The sequence below is a fragment of the Dendrobates tinctorius genome, unplaced genomic scaffold, assembly GCF_039654945.1.
Source record: "Dendrobates tinctorius isolate UK_male_01 unplaced genomic scaffold, ASM3965494v1 ptg000047l, whole genome shotgun sequence".
NCBI classification, from domain to species: domain Eukaryota; kingdom Metazoa; phylum Chordata; class Amphibia; order Anura; family Dendrobatidae; genus Dendrobates; species Dendrobates tinctorius.
Genome location: NW_027361715.1, coordinates 1362447 through 1378419, shown reverse-complemented (window position 1 = coordinate 1378419; position 15973 = coordinate 1362447). Strand labels below are relative to the sequence as shown.

Here is a 15973-nt window from a genome sequence, read left to right as displayed (position 1 = left end):
TAATATAAGTAAACATTACTTCAGTCTTGGAGAGATAGCGGACAGTCTTAGAGACAGTCTTCTAGAGAAAGCATGTTCTGTTGTATACTTTGCTTAATTATCTCCTACGGACCTCGAGACGCTATCGTTGCTTCTTTTATGGTGCTGAACCTTCTAGAATTCTGTAGCACAATATATATAAAACATACACACAATAGACTGATCAGTAACTCATCATGAAATTGCACCCCACAGACAATTTTGTTAATGATAACCTTATGTCGATATTAAGGCATCATCCCACTTTGATCCTTTTGTTTTGGACATTTGAATCTTTTAGGCTTGTCTTGGTCAAAGCATTGTAGATGTTTATTAAAAATGATCAATTCTTTATTGAAACTTTTGAGTACTGGATCTGGACTCTCTCTAATTTGCTAAAGCCTGTTGGAGATCACCCTGGAAAAGAGGCAATGCTCTTTTCATACATCCTTTGTACCATTTTTCATTATATAAGCATAAAGCCCTTTTTAGATGCTGATATATTTTTTCTGACTTTACTTTGTCCTGTTGTTCCATCGTTTAACAATACCTGTTAAGTGAGGGTCTGATTGGTTTGGGACACGACATGATGTCCTACTTACAGTATACCCTAGTGATATGCCATCAGATAGTAATAATATTGGAATAACTCATATGGGATGTCATACGGAAATAGGGTCAGGAAGTGGTTAGGTTGAAACTAAAGCAATTAGTTCCCTTTTTATATATATATGTATTACTACCAGCAAGCAAATGATATAATATTCTCTGCAGCTCTTCTTCTCGATGTGACACATCTGTCTAGTAAGTATTTCTATGCTTTAGAAAAATGAACTTAACATGGCTTTTTTCTCAGCATAGACACATGAAGACTTTTTTTGGGAGGCAAGGTGTAATTTTGAATGACATCAACAATTTTGCCATAAAATGTACTGAAAAATGTGAAAAAAAATTTTGCTTTTTTTTAAATTTTTATTTTTTTCTTGCCATTTTCTGAGTAACATTCTTATTTTTGCGTTGATGAAACGGATGAAACAGGCTTATTCTTGTATAGTCAACCAATGTATTTATTAATACCAATTTGAGGCTATGAGGCATATGAGGCTCTCATCACTTCTTATTGCATTTTGTTTAGTGAGGTAAGGTGACCAAAAAAAAAGAATTCTGGCATTTTGATCTTTTTTTCATTACTGTGTTTACCAAATGGGATTATTACTTTTACATTTTGACAGATCAGACTTTTATGAATGCAATACTAAATATGTTTTTTCTTAATTTTTAATGATTAGAATTTTTATAAATTTTTTCAACTTAATTTTAGTCTTTTTTTAGAGGACTTGAACATGCAATCATTTGATCGCTTGGACTGTGTACTACAATACCAAGGTATTGAGGTATATTTTGTAAATTGCCTACGGATTCCATCATAATCACTGGGTTCCCTATGATCAGGGGGTGCATATATACATTGGTAACCACTTCATTTAACCCCTTAACATCCAATAACGTGCAGTGTCTGTCATTGTGTGCCTCCCCCTGTTTGGTGCGGGCTCCAACAATGAGCACCTTTTCCAGCACGTCTGCTGATCATCAGCTGACATGTGCCACTAACAGCCTCAATCTCTGACAGCGGCATTTAACATGCACGTACCGGAAGTCCATCACAAGCCATGCCCATTGACGCTCGTGTCACTTGATGCAGGTCACCGATGGGTTGACATGACAACCTGGTGTCCGCAGGAGACCCCTGCGGTTGTCATTGCCATATAGCTATGAGCGCCACCCAGTGGTCAGTGCTCATAGCAAGTGAGCATTTCTGCTACATAGAGCGGGGCCGCCGCCTGTTTAGACTATTTAAGCAAGTAAAAAGTGAAAAAAAAATATTTTTAGAAATATATAAAAAGTTTAAATCACCCTCGTTTCACCCCATTCAAAATAAAACCATAAAAAAAAGTAAAAATACACATATCTGGTATCACCGTGTTCAGAATCGCTCAATCAATATATAAAAAGAATTAATAGTATCGGTAAATGGTGTAACCCGAAAAAAAATCGAAACTCCAAAATTATGGGTTTTTTTGGTTGCCGCAACAATGTATTAAAATACAATGACGGGAAATCAAAACATAGTGTCTACACCAACATGGTATCAATAAAAATATCAGCTCAGCGCACAAAAGTTAAGCCATCACCCAGCCCCAGATCTTGACAAATCTAGACGCTACGGGTCTCGAAAAATGACAACTTTTTTTCACCCCCTAAATAAAAAAGAACCTATATATATTTGTTATCTACAAACTCATTCTATTTGTAGCATTTAGTGAGTATGGTAAAAAAAAAAAACAATTGTAGAATTGTAAAACCAATCATGTCATTCAAAAGTACAACTCGTTCCACAAAAAAACAAGCCTCACATGGACATATTGATAGAAAAATAAAAAAGTTATGGCTCTGGGAAGAAGGGGAGCAAAAAACGGAGATGAAAAAACATAAATAACCCCTGGTCCTTAAGAGGTTAAATGCCACTGTTAAATTAGCTTAGTGTCGGACACAGATGTCATCGATCTAATATAGCTTGCATCTACTGCATGTGAAGGAAGCTCAGCTCTGGAGCCCTTGCCACACCACGTTGTGGACCCTAAAGCAGGAAAGTCATTTAATATTGTTCTATTTTAACCTAAGTTAGTGGGATTTTTGAGGGTATGAAAATAATGTTTATATGGGCTCAAACAAGTTAAAATCTATAGTTTTCCTTACACTGATGAGCAAAAGGTATCAATGTTTTTGAATTTTTGACTTTAAGGCTCCATATCTCACCATACGCTACTATAGCCAAACATCTTGACTATCTGATGCATATATTTGACTTGAGCTATTTAGCATGTGACTAGTTATGCATATTCTTGTCATGTCACTGCATTGTTACTGATTTGCTCCTAAAAATCTAAATTTAAACATTTGCATTATTTTGTTAGCATTTTGCAAATTTACCTTTGGCTTTCAACACTACCTGAAACCTTCCGGACCTGGTCTCAATCAGACTGAAGCATGTCTCAACCAAAATCTGATCCCAGGTCTCTTCTACACATGCCCAAAGTTGTTGCATACTGGTCAACTCGCTTGGGTATGTGTACAGATTTTTCTTCAACTTTACCCACAAGTGTTAGATTGGGTTGAGGTCTGGGGACTGTGGGACCAATCCAGCACCTCTACTTTATTGTCATCGAACCATTTATTTGCCAATCTTGACGTTTGCTTCGGGTCATTGTCCTGCTAGAACAGTATGTCATCCAGGAATGTATGTTCTCCAAACAAAATAAGAGAAAGGTTTTCATTTCCTACGCGTCTCTCGCAGATTATTCCAGTTTTTGACAAGAAAAAGTTGCCGTTTTGGCTCCAAAATAAATAAGGAAATAAAACCTTCAGGTTATCTCGTCTGAAGGACTTTCATTCCAGCAGTGCAGAACCCCCAACCGTGCTTCACCCATTTCTGCAATATAACTTGGAAATTTACCTCTTGAAGCCACAGAGCAGCAGTTGGATCAAATATCATCTCTGGAGTTGTGCCTTATTGCAACATCTCCAGATGAACACAACTATTCTGTCTCTATTAGCTCCCATTCCGGAATCACCCTATTTATGTTCTTTCACGTTCAACTCTAGTGCATCTTCTATTTTATGTTTTGACATGTATAGAAAAGTTCTAGAAGAAAGAGAATTTCCATCTGGATGCTTGGATATGCCATAAACATCTGATGCTGGGCCCACCTCTGGAACCCATACTAATTTTCAGATTGAGCACCCATCCTGCACCACAGGTAATGGAATGTTGGGCGTATATGCACTTTTTCCTTTTTTCACTTCCATAAAACATCGAAAAATTGTCAATGAAGGGAACTCAGGTTTTTTCGTCACCCAATAGAAACGAATAGTAAGCTATGAATGTACAGTTATCTTTCCATTCCCAGTTGTGCAGGATGGTTCCCATTCTCAAAATATTAGAACATTAGAAATTATTTGGCATATCGTTTAGTCAGTAAACAAGTATATTTATTAGTTTACAAGCATGTGTATAATTCGAGAACAATTTTAACAAGTTAGAATTAAAATTTGTGTTTTAACCCAGGGTTCGCCAACTCCAGTCCTCAAGGCCCACCAACAGATCATGTTTTCAGGATTTCCTTTGTGTTGCACAGGTGAAGCAATTATCACCTTAGCAATACTAAGGAAATCCTGAAAACATGATCTGTTGGTGGGCCTTGAGGACTGGAGTTGGGGAACCCTGTTTTAACCCATATGTTTTTGTTGATGGAACCACAATAGATCTTCTCATGCGATTCGTAGCTGCTTCACCTAAGACCAGGCTCAGCGTTCACTACTCCATGCACCCAAAACTGAAGATCCATATCTGGTTGAATATTAGGCACAATCAAAGGGCGGTGAGCTGATTTCTTCCTATCAATATTTTTATATTTTAACTATCTTTTCATGCCCAGTTAGGTGAAAACAGTCATACATTAGCTAAGTTTGTCCTTGGATAAGGGCTTATTCGCTTATTCATACAGACTTATTTTTTACACTTTTTTTGTTTCAAAATAGACTTAGACTAAAATACATTTGTATGTATTCTTTTTTTTTCAGAACAAGAGAAATTCCATCGGTCCTGACAAAAATTGAGTCCAAGAAAGAAAATAATTCCAAATTTCTGCAACTTTTTTTTTTTAAACAATTTTTACATAGCTCTGAGCTACAATTTGGTTGTCAGAAGAAACCAAATATTTGTCAATACGGAAATGTTATCATGCAATCTTTCTGCAGATATAGCTCAGAATCCTTCCTCTACGTCGATAAAGAATGTTGGTGCATCCATTTTGTTGTCTTTGGCTTTTATCATTGGGGCTCCAGGAAACATATTGGTAATGTGGTGCATATATAAAAAGCTGAAAAATATTTCTGTTACTGTGCTGTTAATCGGAAACCTCGCCCTCGCCGACTTCCTCATTCTTTTATCTCTACCTGTTTGGATATATACATTTTCAGTTAACGAATGGATTTTTGGACTGGTGTTTTGCAAGGTTTTGGTATATGTCATCTATACCAATTTGTTTGTCAGTGTCTTCCTGATAACTCTGTTGAGCATCGAGCGGTTCTTGGCTGTATTTAGACCATTTCATCTACAGAGATGGACCAGACGCCACGTTTTTGAAAAAATTACCATATCTATTTGGATAATGTCCGCACTTCTCGGTATTCACTCCATTCCATTCGATAACCCAAATCAAAATAAACAACCTTTCCAATGCATTCTACATCAATATAACAGTGATACCCAAAAACTAATTTTTCTCCTTTTGGAAACATGTTTTATGTTTTTGGTTCCATTTTGCATTATTATTATCTGCTACACCTACTTATGGAGAAAACTCAGAAAAATGAATTTGGTAAACAGACGTAAATCAGATAAAATACTCATCATTGTGGTGGGCACGTATGTCATGTGCTGGTTTCCACATCACATATTTACCATTATTGATATCATTTCTGTACTTCTGGGCACCTGCAGTCTTGTCGGAATTGTCGACACTGGAGGTAATATTTCTGGGGCTTTGGTGTTTATCAACAGTTGTTTGAACCCTATTTGTTATTTTTATTATGCATTTAGAATGAAAAGCCCTTCAAAGATCATCAGGCTAAATATGGTTTTTGAGAAAATTGGAGGAACAGAGACAGAACAAAAGGCAAGCGAAAATACTGAAAATACCACGGACAGAACCCACATTGACAACAGTACTATGGTTGCTTCAAATGTTTAAGGGGCCAATACTCCATTCAGCCAACAACCTTTGCTCCCAATCGCTCAATAGACATGCAGGGCCAGTTTTAGGCAAAGTGGGGCCCCGGGCAAACATATAAAATGGGGTCCCAAATGCTTACATATTGCACCGTCACACATTTTAGTTGCAGTTAATTCACACCGCTAAATGATTGTGAGCGACGATATTGATTTTGGTCGACGCTTGTTTCCTGGCCTCTTTACACCGGCTGAGGAACAATGATGGGGACAGAATGATCACTAGTAGATCAATCTGTCCCCTTACAGTATCATGTTATCAGCAGCACATCTGCAGTTTCCAGTGGGCAATGTTATATGGAGAACAATGATTTTTGTTCCGGCATAAACAATCCAATCACTTGATGAACAAGCAGCATTATGCTTTTTTTAGTATAATACATCCCATGGTCCTCCACATAGTATAGTGCATCCCATAGTTCTCCACATAGTATAATGTTCAACACAGTCCTCCATATTGTATAATGCACACCCCATAGTCCTCCATATAGTATAATACAGTCCCCATAGTCATTCATATAGTAAAATACGCTCCCCATAGTCATCCATATAGTTGAATACACTCCCCATAGTCATCCATATAGTAAATTACATGCCCTATAGTCATCCATATAGTAAAATACACTCCCCATAGTCCTCCATATAGTAAAATACACTCCCCATAGTGCTCCATATAGTATAATACACTCCTCATAGTGCTCCATATAGTATAATACACTCCTCATAGTCCTCCATAGCATAATGTACCCCCATAGCCCTCCATGTAGTACAATGCACTACCCATAGTATAATGCACCCCATAGTTCTTCATATAGTATCATTCATTCCCCATAGTCATTGATACAGTGTAATGCAAGTCCCATATAGTGCATATAGTATAATGTACTACCCATTGTCCGAGTAGAAAGCAGTCCCCATATAGTATAATGCACCTCATAGTTCTCAAAAGAGTATATTGCAGCCACCCCACGGAGTATAATGCAGCCACCCCATGGAGTATAATGCAGCCCCTATAGAATGTAATGTAGCCACCATATAGTATAATGCAGCCCCCTATAGAATGTATTACAATACTACAGTATTATGGCCACCATGTACTCACTAACTCACTGATATATATAAAAATACAATACTCACCTATCCTCCTCATTGCCCCGCTGATCCAGACTGTGCAGAGCATCTCAGCAGCTCCACTGCTTGGCACACAGCATGGTGCGTGATAAAATGACATCATCGTGCATCTGCTGTGTCAGAGGCAGAGGAAAATGATAGGGGAGGGAGCATCATCTGATGCTCTCTCCTCCATTATTGCTTTCAACTGTAACAGCATTGAAAGGAGCATTTTGGAGACAAGCACTGGCATCCCTCATTTGAATCCATGATAGACTAAGAAGTACCAACCTTAATGCCATGTTTAACATCCTACCTGTGTACTCTATACATATAATTTGATTATCTGGTGTGCACTTGTTACCGGTATACCTATTTGGGTTACTATTGATGTCTCTCTCCTTCATTGCTGTACACTTACAGTGTTACCCTCACTTTTTCCCTCATCTAAGATTGCTGTCACGTTGCGCGCATGCTCAGTGGATCCTTGCTCCGCTCACGCCCCCAAAGGCATCCTATCGGCACGTCGTAGGTCATTGACGTCACAGGAACTTTTGCTTGACCCACACCGTCACTGGGAAAGCCAGAGGTGACGTCATCACAGTCTTGGATCAGCCCCCATGTACTCAGTCATTGCGGTGGCATCAGAATTCAGCTGTGGAGGGGATATTTAGAACCCCATACACACAAGAGCACCCTGAGGAAGCCCATAGTGCGAAACGTGCATCAGGGCTACGGACCACAGCGCATACTAATTGTTATCCCACATGGGTAACCACTATATCCAGCACTTTATTCACATGCAGGCATCTGTATTTTTTCACTCTGTGCTCATTCTGTTTGCAGTGTGGATTAGGACTGTGGGTATATTGTGAGACATTATTCCATGCCATTTGGCGAATATGTGAACGCACTTCTCATGTGTGCACATTACCCCACTCCTAGGTCTCCACAAAGCATTCTTGCTTTTAAAGACACACAGTAAGATGAAACTGTTTTGATTCTAAAGCTTTGATAACATGATAGTGTTATCAAATATTTTTATATGGTGCCGCTTGTCATTTTTCATCACCATCTACACATCTGTATATGTCTTTTATTGCTGTTTATGTAAAATGACAAATAAAGCTTTGTAACTTTTGATAATCTGATTTCTACCGTCATTGACATAATACTTTGGGGCATAAAACTCCAAACCTTTTTTAGGATTCATTTAGTGGGGCAGTTGCCCCTCCTTTTTTGCCTTTGTTACTTCTCCCTTTTTGGGGATTTAGCATACATGTGTATCTGGGATGTCGCTTTTTTTTTTAATTAAAGAACCTTAAAATGCTTCTCTACCATTCCCATGTCAAAGGAAGGGGAGAGATGAAATTTTCAAGTATTTAAAGGTAACTTGACAGCTTCTCCATGTCCTACAAAACCGGCCCCATGTCTTTATCCCACTCATTCTACTGATTACTAAAAAAAGCCCCTTTTATATGTTTTCTGTTCATTTCTACCTACAGCTATCAACAGACAATACCTGGTATCCTATAATGCAGCTCTAAAGTATGAAAAGCAACATTCCGCATGTGTCAACTATGGGAAATCATATCAGAAAATGCTATTAAGATGGTACTGTACACCTAAGAGGTGCTCTGCAATATAACTGTGATGACTTCTGGAGTGGACCCTCTGGGTCGTGACACCAACCCTCCCAGGGCGAGCTGACCTAGTGAAGACCACCCCTTATACAGGGAGTGTCAGGGGCAAGCCCCAGGGGGTGAGGCACCACGACTGCTGGCACCAGGCGGCCGTCTCACAGGAGACACGAGTGGGTGAGTGTGTCTGCAGGAATGTGTAAAGCGTGGACACGGGAACACGTGGTATGCAGAGACTTTGTTCGTCTGGGTGTGAGTGAAGCAGGATGCGTGCAAGGAGCACATCAGAGCACTGAGTCAGGCAGCAGGTGTGCCAGGAGGTGTAACAGAGTACAGGAGCAGGGTGTGTGCCAGAGGGCACAACTGAGCATAAGACAGAGCGCAGGATTGGTACGTGTGCCAGGAGGCACAACAGAGTAAGAGACTGAGTACAGGATCAGAGCATGTGCCAGGAGGCACAACTGAGTATGAGACAAAGTGCAGGGTCCGAGTGTGTGCCAGGAGGCACAACAGAGTAAGAGACTGAGTACAGGGTCAGAGCGTGTGCCAGGAGGCACAACTGAGTATGAGACAGAGTACAGGGTCAGAGCGTGTGCCAGGAGGCACAACTGAGTATGAGACAGAGTACAGGGTCAGAGCGTGTGCCAGGAGGCACAACCAAGTACAAGGCAGAGTGCAGGTTCAGAGCGTGTGCCAAGAGGCACAACAGAGTGCAAGGCAGGGGACCTGAATACAGCACACAGCCAGGCAGGGACACGGCAGACCAAGCCAGGAAACACAACAATAATCAGGCACCTCCCCTAGGAAGAGGTAGCCTGATATAGCACATGATCACGAGAGCTTCCTGGGTCAAGTCCTCCAGTACCATAGAGAGGACTGACCTGGAGACCGAACTGAGAAAAGCGTGCAAGCGCAGACATAACATGGAGGAGACAGGGACCTAGGTACGAGAGGTGCGCGTGCACACCCGGCGGGACCCCTGGAGTGACCGCGGCTCCGGAAGAGATGACGTCGGGACCGAGGTCCCGCCCCCAGGTGAGCGCGGCGTGACAATAACGTACATCTTTTGTATGTGAGAAGGCGGTTCTCAATGTTTAATAATGCACAAACTTTTGGCATGTTGTAATATTCAGCCTTTATAGTAACAGTACCCGAACCCAAACTTGAACCCAAACTTTTTAACTGTTCGGTCGAACCCACCCTACCCGAACATTCAGGGGTCCACACCAAAGTTGAATAAAGATGCCTTTATGGACCTTGCTTTGTGCACTGAGGCTCAGACATGGGGCACAAAAGAACACATTTTCACACAGTTTCCTCAAAGACAGGAACATCCAATTCTCTAATATGTCTTGGAATGATGAAGCATTAAGATTTCCCTTCTTGGAACTAAAGTCCCAAGTAATTTCTTGAGGGCATTATGGGGAAACCCATTTTTTCATCCCAAGATCATGTGTGATCCTCCTCTGGCTAATACAATATTTAACAATGTGTACAATGGCCATACCCATTTTAGGTGCAAAGTGAATCACACATTTTTGAATTGACAGAGACCAACGAATTCCTAAAAGTACAACATTAATTTGATTTGCTTCCAAACGATTGGCTTACAACTAATTCCTATCTCATTAATTGATGGTGGTATTAAGAGACTGCACCATGCTTGGTAAAGGACCAATGCCCAGTCTTCTACGGATAGTCTTGGGCATCAGATCAATAAATAGAGACAAAAGGATTGGTCTCAGATCTTTTAATCCTTTAGATGCCAGCTTCTATAACAGCGCCCAAATGATCAGACCAAGGGAGGGTCAGGAAGTTAAAATTAGATAAAATAATCTAGTTCCTCCTTTCTCTTTAGATTGCCAACCGCACCATTTGCTTCTACGGAATCTCCTTCAAGATTTTCTCTTAGATCTGGCTCATCCTCTCCGGTAGGTAATTTTTATGCTACAGAATTGTGAGCTGTTCAGACCCATAAATATATATTTGTATGACTCTACAATAGTTCCAGTGATGTTTGTTGAAGCAGCGACCATCAAAAGCAAGACAAAACTGATTGTGTATGCATTTATTTAGAAAGATGCATTACATTTCAGATATTCACTATTATCAGGAATGATAAATGTCAGTATTATGGTCGAACTGTGGTGTTTATTACTAATGGAACTATATCTGTTCAGCGTGAGAGGGTACTGAGAATGTACTGTAGATTTGAATCCTATATATATATATATATTTATATATAGATAATGGGCATACATACAATATATAAGTTTAAGACAGAATGGTTCTGGTAAATTATATAAAGTTATTTACATTGTAAAACTCGGAAACTTTCCTGCAAAGTCAGGATAAAGGAGAAACCTCCTTTGCTAAAGTTGGCAAATGCCTTCCTAAGGCTACTTTCACACATCAATTTTTTTTCCGACAGGCAGGATCCGGCTATTTTTAGAAAAACCGGATCCGGCGTAAATTCTGGAGAACTGAAGAAACGGATCCGTTTTTCCACCGGATCCGTCTCACAGGTTTATATCTGTTTCATGGGGGCTGGCCAATTGGATTTGAGCATGCGCAGACTTAAAAAAACGGATCTGGTGGTCGGATCCGTCTTTTTCCAGATACGGCGCATTCCGGCGCCAATAGACTTCCATTGTGGCAAAAAGCCGGAAGCGCCGGCACTGTCTGGTTTTTCGCCGCAGACAAAAAACGTTACTAGAGACGTTTTTTCCTGATGCCGAAATCAAAATTTTTACCGGATCCGGCGAAAACCGGAAGAAATGGAAGGCCATGCGGCACGATCCGACGCTAATACAATTTAGTGAGAAAAAATCGGTTCCGGCACCTGATTTCTCCGGATCCGGTTTTTCTAAAAATAGCCGGATCCTGCCTGTCGGAAAAAACCTGATGTGTGAAAGTAGCCTTAGGGTGAATTTACATGATTGTGATTATCAGTTGCAGAAATTCCCGTCACAAAATCTGTTGCTGTTTGGACACAATAAGTTTTCTATGCATTTTATTTTGCACAACAATAGTATAGTAAAATTGCAGCAAAGTAAATAAAAAATTTGAAATCTCATGTACACTTTTTTCTACCACTTTACCTGTGACGCAGATTTTAAAACCAGCAGCATGTCATTGGTGTTTTTTTTATGCCAGTAATTGTATGTGCCTCTATACTGAAGGAGGGTGTGTTGAGGTCACATTTGGGTGACCATACTGTGCTGGGGTCACCATACATTGCTGGGGGAGTTGAGTGGGGTATATTAAGGTCATCATACTGTGCATGTGGAAGGTACTCTAGAAATTTACTGCGGGGATATCATACCATGTTTGGGGGACACTTTTGTTGGCATCATACTTTATGCATGCAGTGAATGGGGAACCTAGGGACTTGAGTTAGAGGAAAATTTGATTTTTTTTAAAACATCTTTTTCTAACTTTATTTTTTGACCCTTTGGGAGACTTGAAGCTATAATTGTCTGTTCATGTGAAATTTATGTTATAAATTCAAAATTATTGCAGTATTTAGCTAAAATCATGGTCTCTGGCTGGTCTTCAGCAAGTCACAGCAGCTGCCATGGCAATCAGCACACAATCAGAGATTTAGAGAGGCTTTTAAAGATTTAGCAGCATTCAGAGCTCAGCTCAGCTGCAGCCCCCATTGTTACAGTCAGTTGCCATTTGTATATCAATCTGGTATAATGCAGATTCAGCTCCTGAGCCTGCTCTATTCATTCATGAGGCCTAACGTTGAATGCACCAGTACATCCATGGCAGGAAGTCTGACAATAGACTTTTATATAGCCAGTTAGTGGTCATTTAACAGTTACAGTTGGCCTGTGTAAATGGACCCTAAGACCTCATTCACATGTCCATTTGTTGCGCATGAATGCTATCCATTTTTTTTCAGTCATACCTAAAAATTCCGGAGATATGTCAATTTTAAATCTGAATTTCAGATAAAAATCTGTAATATACGTCTATGGGTCCATGAAAAAAATTCAGACCGCACTAGGATGAAGAAACTTTTTTTTCTTCATGTATGAGAAAAACTGATGACACTCAGACCAAACTCTGGTGAAACCCTAAATAAGGTCTGCCCAAAATCACTGTTGAAATTTGGTAAATTTTTCTTGTACATGTTTCACGGGTGTGTCAGATGCAACAGACGCTCGCTCTGCATCTACTCTGAGTCTACTCAAGGTAAGTTTCTCCCCCCTTGTTTGTCTCCCTTTTTGTCTTTCCTTTACAGTGGGGACTGACCAGTCCTCATTCCCCCTCCCTATCCAGGGCCTAGATCTAGGGATATACAGGGCTTAGGTCTACTGCTCGGCAATTGGCGTTTAACCAATTTAGGGATGGTAGGGTAGGCAGGGTGCTACTAGATCTGCTTAGTGGTCTCCACTCCCCCATTCTGTAGTGTTTGGACTTCCTCTCTTTCATTCCTTCGCGTTGCACTTAGTTTTTTCCACACTGTGTGAGACATTATCACCGGCTGTGCATATTTAAGACGAAAAAAAACCCGATACATGGTTTTATTTTTTTTTTTCTTCGGGTGTGTTTTTTTTCCTCTTTCTCCTTTGGTTATGGATCCGGTTGCAGGGCTCTCTGTTTCTGGAGGTGACTGACCTCCTCTATGAGGTTCAGCGGCAGCAACAGCTTCTCCAGGTCACTAATGTTGGGGTCTCTGCAGGTAGGCCAGTCCAGCTGGAACCCAAGGTTGCCCTCCCGGACAGGTTTGCAGAAGGTAGGGACAAGTTTTTTGTGTTCAATGAAGCCTGCAAACTGTTTTTTAAACTTGGTCCCCACTACTCCGGAAAGAAGGAGCCACGAGTAGGTATTGTGATCTCAGTACTACAACGAAATCCTCAATCCTGTGCTTACTCTTTGCTGCAGAATTTGGTTTGTCTCCAGTCTGTGGAGGGTTTTTTTGTGGTTCTAGCCCTCATCTATGATGACCCTGACCGAATCTCCTTGGCTGAGTTCAGGCTGCGTCACCTTCAGCAGGGAAATCGGTCAGTGGAGATGTATAGCTCCGAAGTCCGCAGATGGGCAACTGATAGAAAATGGAATGACACAACTCTCAGAAGCCAATTTCTTCTGGGTCTTACTGAAAGGTTGAAAAATGCTTGGGCAGTGTATGAAAATCCTGAGACCTTGGAGGCTCCATTGTCGTTGGCTATACGTCTTGATAGACACCTTCGGAATAGGTGGGTGAGACCACCTTCTCTAGAGCCTTTTTCCGGGTAATACCCCTTTGCCAGGGGAGCTGTCTGGAGGTGAATCAGTTCTGGGGAGGGTGGAGGAACCCATGCAGATAGGGGATGCCTCTGCATCGTACATTTCCCAGGAGGTTTGCAAAAAAGTGTGTTTTTTTGTGGAAAAAATGGACATTTTATTGGGGCCTGTCCTTTGATGCCTAAGAAAAAGGAGACTCATTTAGCCCTTGGTAGTCTGGAGTTGAATAAGCAAGGAGTGCATTTATTGTCAACCTGCAGTTCCTGGTTTGTCCTGACAGCAGAGATGCTGCTGGAGAGCAAAACTGAGGAGAATTCTGTGTTTGTTGACAGTGGAGCTGGAGTCAACATGGTTGATGCTGAGTTAGCTATAACTCATGGGCTTGCTTGCTGCACTTTAGCTAAGACCATTCCCATCTTCGCCATCGACTTGCACAGAAAGCTCTGACTGAGATTGTACATAATGTAAGACTGAGGGTGGGGTTGGTTCATTGTGAGATAATTCCTTGCTATGTCCTGGATGGTCGTCCCACCCCAATTGTATTGTCTTCCCTGGTTGGTGAAACATAATCCGTTGGTGGATTGGCAAGCCAGGTAGATCATTGAGTGGGGAGATTACTGCCATGAAAACTGTTTAAATATTTCTCTATTTCTACAGTCTCTACAGAAAACTTACCTGCATTTATGTCAGATATTCAGGATGTTCTTTTTTCTAAATTCTTTATTTTTAAAAGAAGATACAGGAGAAAAATTGACTTGTCAAAAATACAATCATATCATGCAACATTTGTAATTGGGGTGACATGTAAGGTAAAGCAAAGGGAGGGAAGGAGGAGAGGAGAGGAGGGGCATGAAAGGTAAGTAGGCCAAGGGCAAGAAGGGACTCATGGGATGCGGGGGGGGGACAGGAAAGGAAAAAGCTGGGGAGAATAACGGTCAGGTGTAACAAAAACTAATGTAAGTACACATGACAGAACCTTATTCATTTGCACTAACAAAGTGTTCAGGAACTATATAACAGGGTATAGGGTACTCATACAGGTTGTTCTAATCGTTACCTTTTTGCAACTCTTTCCAGGGAGCCCAAGTACGCACATATGAGTCATGGTTATGGATCTCCCAACTCGAAAGTTCCTCAAGGCGGGAAATTTGGTTTACCTTAGAGTTCCCCTCGAGTATGGAGGGGGGAGACTCGTCCCTCCAATGTAAGGTTATTAAGTGTTTTGCTGCACCAACCAGTAACGGGAGAAGCCCATGTTTTATTGGTTTGAAGCTTTTTGATGGGCATGAAAGTAGAGCTTCAGAAGCTTGTAGGTCAGTTTTAAATAACTTTAACTTTTAAGGGTGAGATTAATCCCATCCCAAAATTCCTTTATCACAGGGCATTGCCAGAATATATGTATGGTGTCCTCTCTGATTGTGGCATCTACAGCAGGCATTAGAGTCAGCTAGCCCCAGGTGTTGGAGATTGACCGGGGTCATATGTCATCTAATTAATATTTTAAAAGACTTTTCTTGGAGTAACATACATCTGGAGAAGCCGCGTGTATAAAGAAGAATCCTGGAAGTCTGTTCATCTGAGAGGTTAATGTTGAGTTCTGACTCCCAAGAATATAGAAATGATGGCTTAAACCCCGGCGGTGGGATATTAAGTCAGGAGTACAGGCGTGATACAAGTTTTGGTCTCGGAGGTGGAAGTTTAGTCATGATGTCTAGCCAAGACCAAGTAGATTTGTGGGGATATTTTTGCTTAAATTGTTAAAGAATTCGCTGAACATGTTGCATTTGGAGAAAATTTTTTGGTTGGTTCAGCGCATTATCAGGCTAATCCCCATTTTTGAGGACTATGTCATCATAGACGCTATTCAACGTTTCTCTGGGTAGTTGGGTCCAGATGTTATAAGGGTCACAGAAGCCGGGATCAACCAGGAATGGTATTGTAGCAATAGGCATCAGTGTGGACGGGAAGGAATCTGGGGGGAGATCATTGATTATCAAGCGTTTAACACGTAGAGTAGATGAAGTCACCTCGTCCAACCTAAGAATATCAGGAGGTTTCGCCCGACCATAGACACAGTACTCCCTCAGGGCCTAATAATATCAGGTCTATGTTATCG

The 15973-nt window shown here is 40.9% G+C and overlaps 1 protein-coding gene across 1 annotated transcript; it reads left to right on the top strand.

The window, feature by feature from the left end:
- Positions 1–4675: 4675 nt before the first annotated feature.
- On the top strand, positions 4676–8022 carry LOC141089728 (leukotriene B4 receptor 1-like). Its single transcript, XM_073576234.1, has one exon. The coding sequence runs from the start codon at positions 4812–4814 to the stop codon at positions 5829–5831; it is 1020 nt and encodes a 339-aa protein (XP_073432335.1). The 5' UTR covers positions 4676–4811; the 3' UTR covers positions 5832–8022.
- The last annotated feature ends 7951 nt before the right edge of the window (positions 8023–15973 follow it).